This window comes from Pleurodeles waltl, chromosome 4_2 (assembly GCF_031143425.1).
Source record: "Pleurodeles waltl isolate 20211129_DDA chromosome 4_2, aPleWal1.hap1.20221129, whole genome shotgun sequence".
In the NCBI taxonomy this organism is placed as follows: Eukaryota; Metazoa; Chordata; class Amphibia; order Caudata; family Salamandridae; genus Pleurodeles; species Pleurodeles waltl.
Genome location: NC_090443.1, coordinates 827050326 through 827062598, shown reverse-complemented (window position 1 = coordinate 827062598; position 12273 = coordinate 827050326). Strand labels below are relative to the sequence as shown.

The following is a 12273-nucleotide window of genomic DNA, read 5'->3' as shown; positions in this document are numbered from 1 at the left end:
TTTCTCCATGGCTCTGTGTGAGAAGGTCCTGCCTGTCCGGTAGTACCTTGTGAGGAGCTACTGAGAATTCTAGAAGTGTGGTGAACCATGGTTGGCACGACCATGTGGAAGCCACTAAAATGAGGGTGAGAGATGTCTGCTGAAGTTTGCAAACCGCAAACGGAAGCAATGGGAGAGGTGGAAAAGTGTAAGCAAATATCCTGAATCAACTCATCCATAGTGCGTTGCCCCTGAATTGTCAGTGAGGGAACGTGGAGGTGAAATATGGCCATTTGGCATTTCCTGCTGTGATGAAAAGGTCTATTTGTGCCTGACCCCAATAACAGAGGCATGGGAGGACTTGTTGGTGCCACCTGCTGAGATCTGCAAAGTTATTGTCCACTTCCCAGAGATACTCCGGTAACAGAGCCCACCTCCAAATTGTCTGGGCTACATTAGAAAGCTGAGGGTATCTGGTGCCCACTGCTTTTGGAGATAATGCATGGCAGCCATGTTGTCTGTCTTGATCAGGACTACTTTACCAATCAGGTGAGGAAGGAAGGCTTTGAGCGGTAGGTGAACAGCTAGCAACTCCAGTAACTTCAGGTGATTGACATGGAGATGTCTCTGGCTGAGTATCCAGTATCCCTGCACAGTTAGATCTCCAAAGGGGGAGGCGTTCATTGTTATGGTTCTCTGCGGAACTGGGTCTAACAAAGGCGATCCTTTTAAGAGGTTGCTGGTGTTCCACCACTGCAGAGAGGGGCAAGCTTGACGGACAACCAACACTGGATCTTCCCATTGACCCTCAGCTTGTGTCCACTGGTGCACTAAGCATTCTTGCAACAGATGCGTGTTCAGTCTGGATGAGGTACTATGGCCATACATTAAGCCATCATATAGAGGAGACGTATGACTGACCTCACTGTCACCTATTGATAAGGCCGAAGCTGGGGAGTGAGCACCTGGAAGGACTGAATCCTAGCAGCATTGGGGTAAGCAATCCCCTGTTTGGCGGCAAAGATAGCTCCTAGGTAGGGTTGTATTTCAAGGGTTTGGAGGTGGGATTTGACTGCACTGATGGTAAAGCCCAGTTGATGAAGCAGGCTTATGGTGGCCTGAGTGTGTCGGAAGCACTTTTGACGAGTTGCGCTTTTGAAGAGCCAGTCATCTAGATATAGAAAGATGTGTATGTTTTGTCTCTGCAGGTGAGCAGCTATTACTGCGAGACATTTGGTGAAGACTCTGGGGGTGGCTGTGACCCTAAAGGGAAGTACTTTGAATTGGAAATGCTGCCCGTTTATTACCAACCTGAGATATCGGTGATGTAGCAGGTGAAAAAGAATGTGGTAGTAGGAGTCCTTGAGGTCAGGTGCAGCCATGAAGTCGCGTTGTTGCTATAACAAGATGACATCTTGAAGAGTGACCATGAGAAAGTGCTCTCAGGTCCAAGATTGGTCTTAGGGACCCATTCTTTTCGGGAATAATGAAGTAAAGTGAATAGACTCCTGTGCCCTGGTGGTGGATGAGCACTGCTTCTATTGCACATTTTTTGAGGCGTGCCTGAACGTCTTCCCTGAGCAACTGCTGATGGTGAAGGGAAAGTTTGTGTTTGCATGGTGGAATGTTTGGAGGTGTCAAAGTGAGCTCCAGACAATAACCATGTGAGATAATATCCAACATCCACTGGTCGGAGATGATGTCCCGCCAGGTGGGAAAAAACCCTTGTGTTCAACCCTCTGACAAGTTTTATATGGTCGTCGGGGATGGCTGGCAAGCAAGTCAAGGTTTGGTGGCTGTGGTGAAGGGTTTTTTGAATATGCCCTTGCCCTTGCCTCTGCCTTTAGAACTGTTACTCTTGTAACAGCCTCTGTAGTATCCTCTAGGAGAGGTGATTTGTGCCTGGGGACAGTTTTAGAAAGTGAAAATCTCAGGGAAGGTTATCTTTGAGCCTCTAGGATAAGAGGAGCATTGACAGGAGCCACTGTGAGATGCTGTCTGCAGTGCCTACATAGTCTTAGCTGTCTCACTGTCCTTTTTTTTCCAGATGAGTGTCGACTTAGGGACCAAAGAGTTGTTCCCTGTTGAATGGGTGGGCCAAGAGATTTTGCTGGACCGCAGGTTTAAAACCACATACTCTGAGCCAGGCATGTCTTCTGAGGATTACACTCGAATTTATGTCTCTAGCTGCGGTGTGAACAGTGTCAAGGGCACAGCGGATGGTTGTATTAGAAATCAGCTTACCATTTGAGGCAATCTGACAAGCTAGCTTTTTGTGCTCCTCTGGGAGGTGTTGGAAGATTTCCTCCATCTTGTCTCATTGGGCCCTGTTGCAGCGACAGAGGAGGCCAATGGAATTGGCAAACCTCCAATAGTTAGTGGATTGGACAACCACCCTGGTACCTGCAGCATCAATCTTTTTACTCTCTTTATCTGGTGTGAGTTCCTCACCAGATGCTTGAAAGTCTGCCTCTTGCGTCCTGTGGCAACTACCAGGGAATCAGGTGGAATCTGTCCCTTTATGTATCTAGGGTCATTGGGTGACTCCTCATATTTTTGTGTCGACCCATGGAGTAATTATGCAAGACCTAACAAGGTCATTGAAAATGTCTGTAATGTGTCTAAACATGCCCTTCAGCACTGGCAGGTACTGTGTTGAGCACTGAGTGGAGGATACAGTCATGGTAAGTGGTGGTGTTGTCGTCCTGGGCAGAGGGTTTAGCGGAATACAGGTCAGGGCCTTCGTCTACAGCAGACACCTGCACCTGTGCCACCTCTTGAAGGTCGTTGGGTCTAAAGAGGTCTGATGTTTCTTCGAAACTGCATCAAGACATTTTGAGGCATCAGGGTCGAAGGTCATGCAGCGTCTTCTTGAACCGGGAGGAGTTGCAGGCCTCGCAGGTAGCCTCCACGTGTTCAGGGGAGAGGCACACGTAACACACCTGGTGGAGATTGGTGATTGGGTACTTGGCATGGAATCGAAGACAGAAGCAATAGGGCATCTGTTCCATCACTGGGTGAACATCACTGGATAAATGCCGAAGATGCTAAGACTGTTCCAAAGGGCGAAGGTCCACAGGAGTCAAGGCTGACTCAAGACGCCCGACAAAGTCGACGTCGATGAACACACAACGGAGATAGAGAAAAAGTGCTGTTCGGGAACAATACCAAACGGTAAAGTCCAAGAGAAATAAGCAACAACAGTGTAAAGCTGGAGCAGAGGAGCACATGTCTGTACCCGACTGAGGGAGAAAACAATTTAACAATGGAGTCTGTGACCATGCGCATTACCAGCAAGAGGAGTCAAAAGACTTTCTTAAAAAAAAAAAAAAAAAAAACTTTCACACATCCGAGCCAACACTAGATGGCAGGATGATGCTAAGCATGGGTATGCACTGCCACACATGACTCAAACAGTAATTTTTAAGTTGGATAAATATATGGTCTCAGGCGCCTCTTCCCCTTCCAAAATATGTATGTTAAATGGGCTGAAAATCTTGCTATAAAAGTATCCAAATCTTTGAAGGCCAACATCCAGAGCATAACAACCAAATCATTGATATAGACCTAATATAAAAGCAAAACAGAACAGATATTTTATGGCTTGAAGGTTCTTGATGCCCTTTTAGGATGACTGTCATTTACGAGAGCAAATAAAAATTGGAGAGGTAATTCAGAGAAAGGACCTTATTACTTACCTGTCGGTCACAAGAGCCATTTCAGATAGTTTGGAAAGTGGTTTGGGTTCAGATTAGGCAGGTAAAAGGCATTCAATTCTCTTGGTAATCCTACTAGAGGATACAGAACAGATCTATAATTTACACTATGGGTTCAGAAAGCTGATCTTCCATTTCCTACTCAGAGACCCTTACTTGACTCTACCTCAAACTTGGAGGTGTGCAGACATGCCTTCTAAAATAATTTGAGTGTTTACAATCTGGAACATTTGTGCAACAGAGAAAGGATCTGTCCATGCCTCAAAATAGGGTACGCAAATGTAATATATTTTTTCACTTTGGGTGCTCCCCTCTAGCCTTGCTAGATGATATCTGGTGAACCCAATATTGATGTAGTGAACAACCACTTTGAGCAATATTAGGAAGATTCTGATTGCATTCCCACATTTGCTGTTATGAGTTGAATGTGGCAAAGACAAATAATTATGACGAGAAGCATATTTAAATTCTGATGTCCTATATGAGCATACCAACATTACTTCTTTAAGCACACAGAAAATTCATGTTTATTTCACAAGACCACAGTACACAGTATCCAATGAACATACAATGGTGTAAGTAATTGGCTATTTATGGATCTACTAAGACACTTCTGTTAGGACTGAAGGCTCTGAGTAAAATTCACAATACCATACCTGTAATTGGTCTTAATCTCCGTAAAACAGAAGACGGTCGTCTCATATCAGCAAGGAATTTGTACAAATCTTCATCACTTAAACGATCTCCTTCCTACACAAGTTTTAGAAAGTGGAAATTACTGATTGAAATATGGTAAATTACTACACAGAGGATGAATGTTTGTAAAACAATAAAAAATTAAAGCTAATGGAAAACATAAAACAAATTAGATCCTTTAGGGAAGAGATCTTTCAATCAAATCAGCATTACTAAAACACGTGGTATTGATGTTGGTCTACTTTAGAATAAATACAGTGAGAAAACAGAACCACATTTGAAAGAAATTATAGCTGCAAATGTTTAAAGTGGTAAGGGGGTTTCCCACTCCAGTTTTAAACACTTTCAGTGTTTGACCATGACACAATTTAAATAACACTTTTTATAACAATGCCTGTAACAAATGTCCGATTTTCTGATAGCACAGCACACAATGCTACCCCAAAATATGTTGTAGTGTCAGTTGGTTGAGCCACGCTATGATGGCCTGAAATCCGAAATCTGCGATGGGAAGATATCACTAAAGGAGAACTTACCCTTTAAAGAACAAAATAAAGAGGAGATACCATTAACCTAAAGAAATGGCGGGGATGAACATGGTAAGCAAAATGGCAAGGGGAAGGTGGTGCTCCAAAAATACAAAGATAAAACTGAGCTAATAGTAGCTTATTGATTTCTCTGTGGTGGAAGACCAAGAGACTCTCCAAAAGTTAGTCACTTAAAGCTATACAAGAAGAACCCAAAGAAGAAAAGTTTGAGAGAATCCCACCAGCATTTTGCTTGCCATATTGATGCCAGTATATGTAACATTCAATAAATGTCTAATGCAGAAAAACGTTGTAAGTGCCCTGACTTCTGAATTCGAGCACAGGACTGAATTTAGAGTTGGATGGAAATGGTAATATCTGGAGGAAATACTAATACGGAGGAGAACATAAAAAGATAATTTCTACCAACAAATTGCCACTATGGAGAAGAAAATCTTCCCAATTCATTCTCCCCTGGATTTAGCAATTCCTTTAGAGTTCTAAGGATTTCTCATTACCATACACTCTAAATAAATCCATGTGTGCCTCATTAAGAAGTGAGTAGCACTAGAAAATCCTTCCGTATTCTGTAGTAAACTCTAAATCCAGAGGAGAATCCACAGCTTAATTTATTTCACCAGATTGGTCAGGTGCACATCTTGACATTAGACAATACTGTTGCTTGAGACTGAAATTAAATACATTTCTAAAACACAGATGATAACTGAATTTACTGGGTGAAATATTGTGCATTCTCATCCAAAATTCATTAGAGTTTCAGTCAACGCCAAGTCTAAATCAGGCACTTAGCAGTGTGCCTAGACTTAACTTCCTGTCCTTCACATACCTCTGCTGTCCACTGGAGCACTGTTCTCACTTTTGAAAAATTAGGTAAAAGAGTGGATAAACTCTTTGAATGGTAGACCGTGCAATTGAAACTGGATGTTCAGATATCCAGAATACAGGCCCTATAATATGCCAAACATATCTATGTATTTTCTAATGTAGCACAGCCAGTACTAACAGTGAAGAGAAAGGTTCTTTGAAAGAAATGTTCTTTATATGATCTTAGACATGCAATTCACAGAAATCCAAACGTTATTGAAGGATAGACATTGGTTAGCAAATAATATGCTAAATATAAACTTGAAGTCATGGCCTATAAAAGACTTGAGGTAAGTTGTAGTAAAACATTGGAATGCTGCGAGCTTCACTGAAGACAATGAAATGCTTCATGGCCAGCAATTTCTGGTATAAATCTTCTGCTCCAAAATTCCAATGCTTGTTTCTCCCGGCTTTTTTTTTTAGAACATTGTGAGGGTAATGTTCTAATAGCATTCTAGACCGCCTGTCACCAGTCTCATGCAGCTCAGGCCTAAAACTTGGGAGGAGAGCCTTTAAGAACTACTGTAGCACTCAGCAGCAGACTATAATGTATATCAGAACGTTGAGGTGGGGCTTAAAGGAGAACACCATGAAATGTGGAGCAAATTAAACTAAATGTATATAGAGTGGGCACGTCGAGAAAGAGAAGATTTCACAGAGATGCTCAAAAACCAGAAACATCCTTTAAGATAGAGGTGAGAGCTCCAATAAAGACAGGCAGCGCACAGGGCTAATAATTACTGTCATAATCCTTCTGCTTCAACATTCTCATGTTTGTCTTCCTGTTTCTTCGTTTTAAACTTAGAACATTTTGCTGAAATTTGTGAAATGTTCTAAGAGTCTTTTAGCCATTCTGCCTTGTACTATACAAGTTGAAAAAGGCCCTCTGCATCAGTATATATACCTAGGGTTCAGGCCCTTTAGCAACTGGCACACTCCTTGGCACTAGGCTATATTATGTGAGAGCAGTTCATTGGACAGAGAAATGGAGTAAAAATGAGTCTTACAACTGATGTCATCAGCTTTAGTATTGTTATCATTATTAATATTACTATTACTATTAGTCTAGGATAATGAACGCAGGGTACCTGTTTGAAGAAGTTTGTGACAGTCAGAGTGGCTGGTCTGAAGCCAGTCAGGTTACAAGCATCATCTCCACTAGTGGTTCTCTCTAGTGAACGCCTTCCAACAATACTAGAATTCCTCCTCTCCGACCATGAACCCTTGCGCTCTGAAACAACATAAAAACAAGATTCCAGAAGCGTGCTCACAGTTAGTTGAACACATGTTTATTGCACATCTAAAGTTCTGCTGCATGCAGAAGTCATGCAATAAGCTTGCCTGAACGAGTGAAATACCTCCAGGGTTGCATCCCAATCAATAAAATGCACAGAAGCACATCTTCATTCTCCTGCAATCCACAGCCCTGTGCACATTTGTGACTTCACATAATGTCATTACAAAGAGCTAGGCATCCACTGGCATTTTCAAGGCTTTGATAACAGCATTTCGTGGGCTGCACATTGGTTATTATCATGTTAATATAGGCAAGTGTTTTTTTTTTTATTTCAAAATGACAATCTCTGTGACAGAAGAGACATATTTATAAAGCGCTTTTTTCTCCTCACGAGGACTGGTGCTTTAAAGATGGTGGAATAGGCAGTAGTATCGTCTGTTGTGCATGACTGGTAGAGTCTGTCCTTACGTCATACATGCCAACAGATCCGATTCGGATGGGAGGTTCCCGAATTTTTAAGCCAAAAATGGCTTTATTTTAGCTGTCTCCCGCCTACAATTGCCTTTGTCAATACATCCACAGGAAAAATACATTCTTCTGTTTTTGCGAAAGCTGCCCCCCGACGCGTTGTACAATGTTGACATGCATGTTAAATGGATCTGTGTGTGAAGAATGGCAAACCTATGGCTGGACTAAGGCACCACGTGAAGAAGAGACAGTAAGAACAGCACTTCGACATCAGAGGCACATGGCTGCAACAAATCAAATTTATTAAAATCACATATTTTTTTTCTTCCCTAAATCTGATTGCCCAATAATCTGAGACTCCACTTAATCATCCCCTCTGGGATCTGCCTATTAAATAAGTCAATTGGGGATCTACTGGATAAAGTAGTCCTTGGACTCCAAAGATTCGTTTCCACTGCCTAACTTTTGGAGATAATCAGCCAAACCAAAGGAAGAAAATAAAGATTTCATGATCGCTCCCCCTGCCGCTGCAGCTCCTCCAAGTTCCCGAGTTCCTGTGTTCCTGAGACCCACCTAACTGTAAGTACCCCCCTCCTCCCAGCCCCTCGCCCTGCCCCGCGCCACTCACCTTCTCTCCTGCTCCTGCTTCTTTTCCTCCTCTCCGTCTCTTCCTCCTCGCTCCCCCTCTGCAATCTTCTTCTGTGTTCTTCTGTTCTTCTGTTCTTCCCTTCTGTTCTTCTGTGTTCTTCCGGTCTTCTGTGTTCTTCTTCTCTGTTCTTCTCGGTGCTTCTGTGTTCTTCTTCTCGGTTCTTCTGTGTTCTTCTCTGTTCTTCTCTGTTCTTCCGATCTTCTGTTCTTCTGTTCTTCTGTCTTCTGTTCTTCTGTTCTTCTGTCTTCTGCTCTTCCGGTCTTCTGTTCTTCTGTCTTCTGTTCTTCTGTCTTCTGTTCTCCTGTCTTCGGCTCTTCTACCTCCTCCGTCTTCTTCCCCCGAGCCTGCCCTCCTGCTCCTTCCTCATCCCCCTCCCTCACTCGCCTCCCCCTCTCTCACCCCTAGCTAACCCGTTCGCTATCTACCTCCCTCACTCCTCCTATCTTCCTATCTCTCTAGCTCCCTATCTCACTATCTAACTCCCCCACTCTCCACCTCCTCCTACCTACCTATCTGTCTATCTATCTATTTCCCTATCTATCGACTTCTCTATCTATTTTCTCTATCTATTTCTCTATCTCTCCCCCCCTCCCGCCACCCCCTCTACTACCTATCTCCCTATCCTCTCACTCTACCTCTCTCCCTCACCCACCTCTACAACCCCCCCTCCCCTATCTTCACAACCCTACTCCTAATCTCTCTCCCTAATCTCCAAACCTCCTAACACTCACCCTCCTCCACCCTAAACCCCCTCCCCCAGCTCCTCTCACTCTACCTGTCCCCCCCCCCCCTCGCGCTTTCCCGCCGCGACCTCCTGCACGCCCCCGCCCCCCAGCTCCCATTCGCCCCCAGCTGACCCCTCCCCCCCCCTTCTACCTCTTATGGCGGCCGCTGCGCGACAGTGGTAGCGACCCTTGACCCAAGGGTAGGTCGCTCCCCCTGCCGCTGCAGCTCCTCCAAGTTCCCGAGTTCCTGTGTTCCTGAGACCCACCTAACTGTAAGTACCCCCCTCCTCCCAGCCCCTCGCCCTGCCCCGCGCCACTCACCTTCTCTCCTGCTCCTGCTTCTTTTCCTCCTCTCTGTCTCTTCCTCCTCGCTCCCCCTCTGCAATCTTCTTCTGTGTTCTTCTGTTCTTCTGTTCTTCCCTTCTGTTCTTCTGTGTTCTTCCGGTCTTCTGTGTTCTTCTTCTCTGTTCTTCTCAGTGCTTCTGTGTTCTTCTTCTCGGTTCTTCTGTGTTCTTCTGTGTTCTTCTGTGTTCTTCTGTGTTCTTCTCTGTTCTTCTCTGTTCTTCCGATCTTCTGTTCTTCTGTTCTTCTGTTCTTCTGTCTTCTGTTCTTCTGTCTTCTGCTCTTCCGGTCTTCTGTTCTTCTGTCTTCTGTTCTTCTGTCTTCTGTTCTCCTGTCTTCGGCTCTTCTACCTCCTCCGTCTTCTTCCCCCGAGCCTGCCCTCCTGCTCCTTCCTCATCCCCCTCCCTCACTCGCCTCCCCCTCTCTCACCCCTAGCTAACCCGTTCGCTATCTACCTCCCTCACTCCTCCTATCTTCCTATCTCTCTAGCTCCCTATCTCACTATCTAACTCCCCCACTCTCCACCTCCTCCTACCTACCTATCTGTCTATCTATCTATTTCCCTATCTATCGACTTCTCTATCTATTTTCTCTATCTATTTCTCTATCTCTCCCCCCCTCCCGCCACCCCCTCTACTACCTATCTCCCTATCCTCTCACTCTACCTCTCTCCCTCACCCACCTCTACAACCCCCCTCCCCTATCTTCACAACCCTACTCCTATCTCTCTCCCTAATCTCCAAACCTCCTAACACTCACCCTCCTCCACCCTAAACCCCCTCCCCCAGCTCCTCTGACTCTACCTGTCCCCCCCCTCCCTCGCGCTTTCCCGCCGCGACCTCCTGCACGCCCCCGCCCCCCAGCTCCCATTCGCCCCCAGCTGACCCCTCCCCCCCCCTCCTACCTCTTATGGCGGCCGCTGCGCGACTGCGCGCAGCGGGCACGCCGCTGGCGCGCCGGAGGCGCGCCAGAGGCAAGCCCGTCTGCGCCCGTCCGCGCCTGGCCCGCGCCCAGCGCCACGACCCCTGGTCCCCAGCTCCCCCAAGCCCCGCTGATCCGCTACGACCCCACCACCCTCCACGCCCTCAACCCAGGGCGCTCCAAAACCTGCTTCCTAGCTCACCCCAAACGCACCCATGGACCCTTCGCCTGCAACTCCTGCAAACGCATCTTCCACCACGCAACTACCACGACCACAAGCCCACGCGCCATCAACCACCTCAAGTGCATCCTGATCAACGCTCGTTCCGTCCACAAGCACGCCGTTGAACTTTGGGACCTCCTGGACTCCACAGCCCCGGACGTCGCCTTCATCACGGAGACATGGATGAACGCCTCCTCTGCTCCAGACATCGCTACCCGCCATCCCCGAAGGCTACAAGATCTCCAGAAAAGACCGCACCAACCAAGTAGGAGGAGGTGTCACCATCATCTTCAAAGACTCCATCAGCGTCACCACCTCCACCGAAGACCCCCCCCTCGCCGCTGAACACCTGCATTTTCAGATTCGCACCGACCCAAGGACCACCCTCAGAGGATCCCTCGTCTACCGTCCTCCCGGACCTCGCGCCTCTTTCAGCGACGCCATTGCCGACTTCATCTCCCCGCACGCCCTCGCCTCACCGGACTACATCCTCCTAGGCGACCTCAACTTCCATCTGGAACAAAACAACGACCCCAACACCACCACCCTGCTCGACAACCTCGCCAACCTCGGCCTCAAACAACTGGTGAACACCGCCACCCACATCGCCGGACACACGCTCGACCCTATCTTCTCCGCCAGCAAACACGTCTTCTTCAGCCACACCTCTGCCCTACACTGGACCGACCACAGCTGCGTCCACTTCACATTCCGACGCGAGACCTCCCACCTCCGCACTCAACCCATCCCTCATCGACAGTGGAACAAGATCCCTGAAGAGCAACTCTTCTCCGCTCTCGCCGCCAACCAACCCACCCTCACCACCGACCCCAACGACGCAGCTCTCAATCTCACAAACTGGATCTCCAACTGCGCTGACAACCTTGCTCCCCTCAAACGCATGCATCGACAGACCAACACCAAAAAACCTCTCTGGTTCTCTGACACCCTCAAAGAATCAAAGAAAACTTGTCGTGCCCTTGAGAAGGCCTGGCGCAAGGACCACACCGCTGACAACATGACCGCCCTCAAGAACGCTACACGCGAACACCACCACCTGATCCGCACTGCCAAAAGGAACTTTTTCACCGACAGACTAGACAAAAACAGCCACAACAGCAGAGAACTCTTCAGCATCGTCAAAGAGTTCTCCAACCCCAGCGCCAGCGCCAACGCCGTCACGCCCTCACAGGATTTGTGCGAATCCCTCGCCACTTTCTTCCATCGCAAGATCAGCGACCTCCACGACAGCTTCGGACACCAGACCCAACCATACACCACTGAACCCGCTTCCCCGGACATCACCCTCAACAACTGGACCCACATCAACACGGAAGAAACCAAATCCATCATGAACTCTATCCACTCCGGCGCCCCTACGGACCCCTGCCCGCACTTCATCTTTAACAAAGCCGACGACATCATCGCCCCGCACCTCCAGACCGTCATCAACTCTTCTTTTTCTTCTGCTACCTTCCCCGAATGCTGGAAGCACGCTGAAGTCAACGCCCTACTAAAGAAACCTACGGCTGACCCAAGCGACCTGAAAAACTTCCGCCCCATCTCTCTTCTACCTTTCCCAGCCAAGGTAATAGAAAAGACCGTCAACAAACAGCTGACCACCTTCCTGGAAGACAACAACCTGCTCGACCCTTCACAAACCGGATTCCGAACCAACCACAGCACGGAAACCGCCCTCATCTCAGTCACAGACGACATCAGAACCCTGATGGACAACGGTGAAACAGTCGCCCTCATTCTCCTCGACCTCTCGGCTGCCTTTGACACCGTCTGTCACCGCACCCTAATCACCCGCCTACGCTCCACCGGGATCCAAGGCCAGGCCCTGGACTGGATCGCCTCCTTCCTCGCTAACCGCTCCCAAAGAGTTTACCTCCCTCCGTT

At 47.3% G+C, this 12273-nt stretch overlaps 1 protein-coding gene across 10 annotated transcripts in view; it reads right to left on the bottom strand.

Annotated features, from left to right (window-relative positions):
• Nucleotides 1–12273, bottom strand: part of DOCK7 (dedicator of cytokinesis 7) — a 1022674-nt gene that overhangs the window by 667473 nt on the left and 342928 nt on the right. For all 10 annotated transcript variants that reach the window (XM_069232530.1, XM_069232531.1, XM_069232532.1 and 7 more), the window contains 2 exons: nt 6892–7034; nt 4352–4445 (listed from right to left, as the gene is read on the bottom strand). In XM_069232530.1, coding sequence (XP_069088631.1) covers nt 4352–4445; nt 6892–7034 — 237 coding nt within the window. The remainder of the gene's footprint in view (nt 1–4351; nt 4446–6891; nt 7035–12273) is intronic.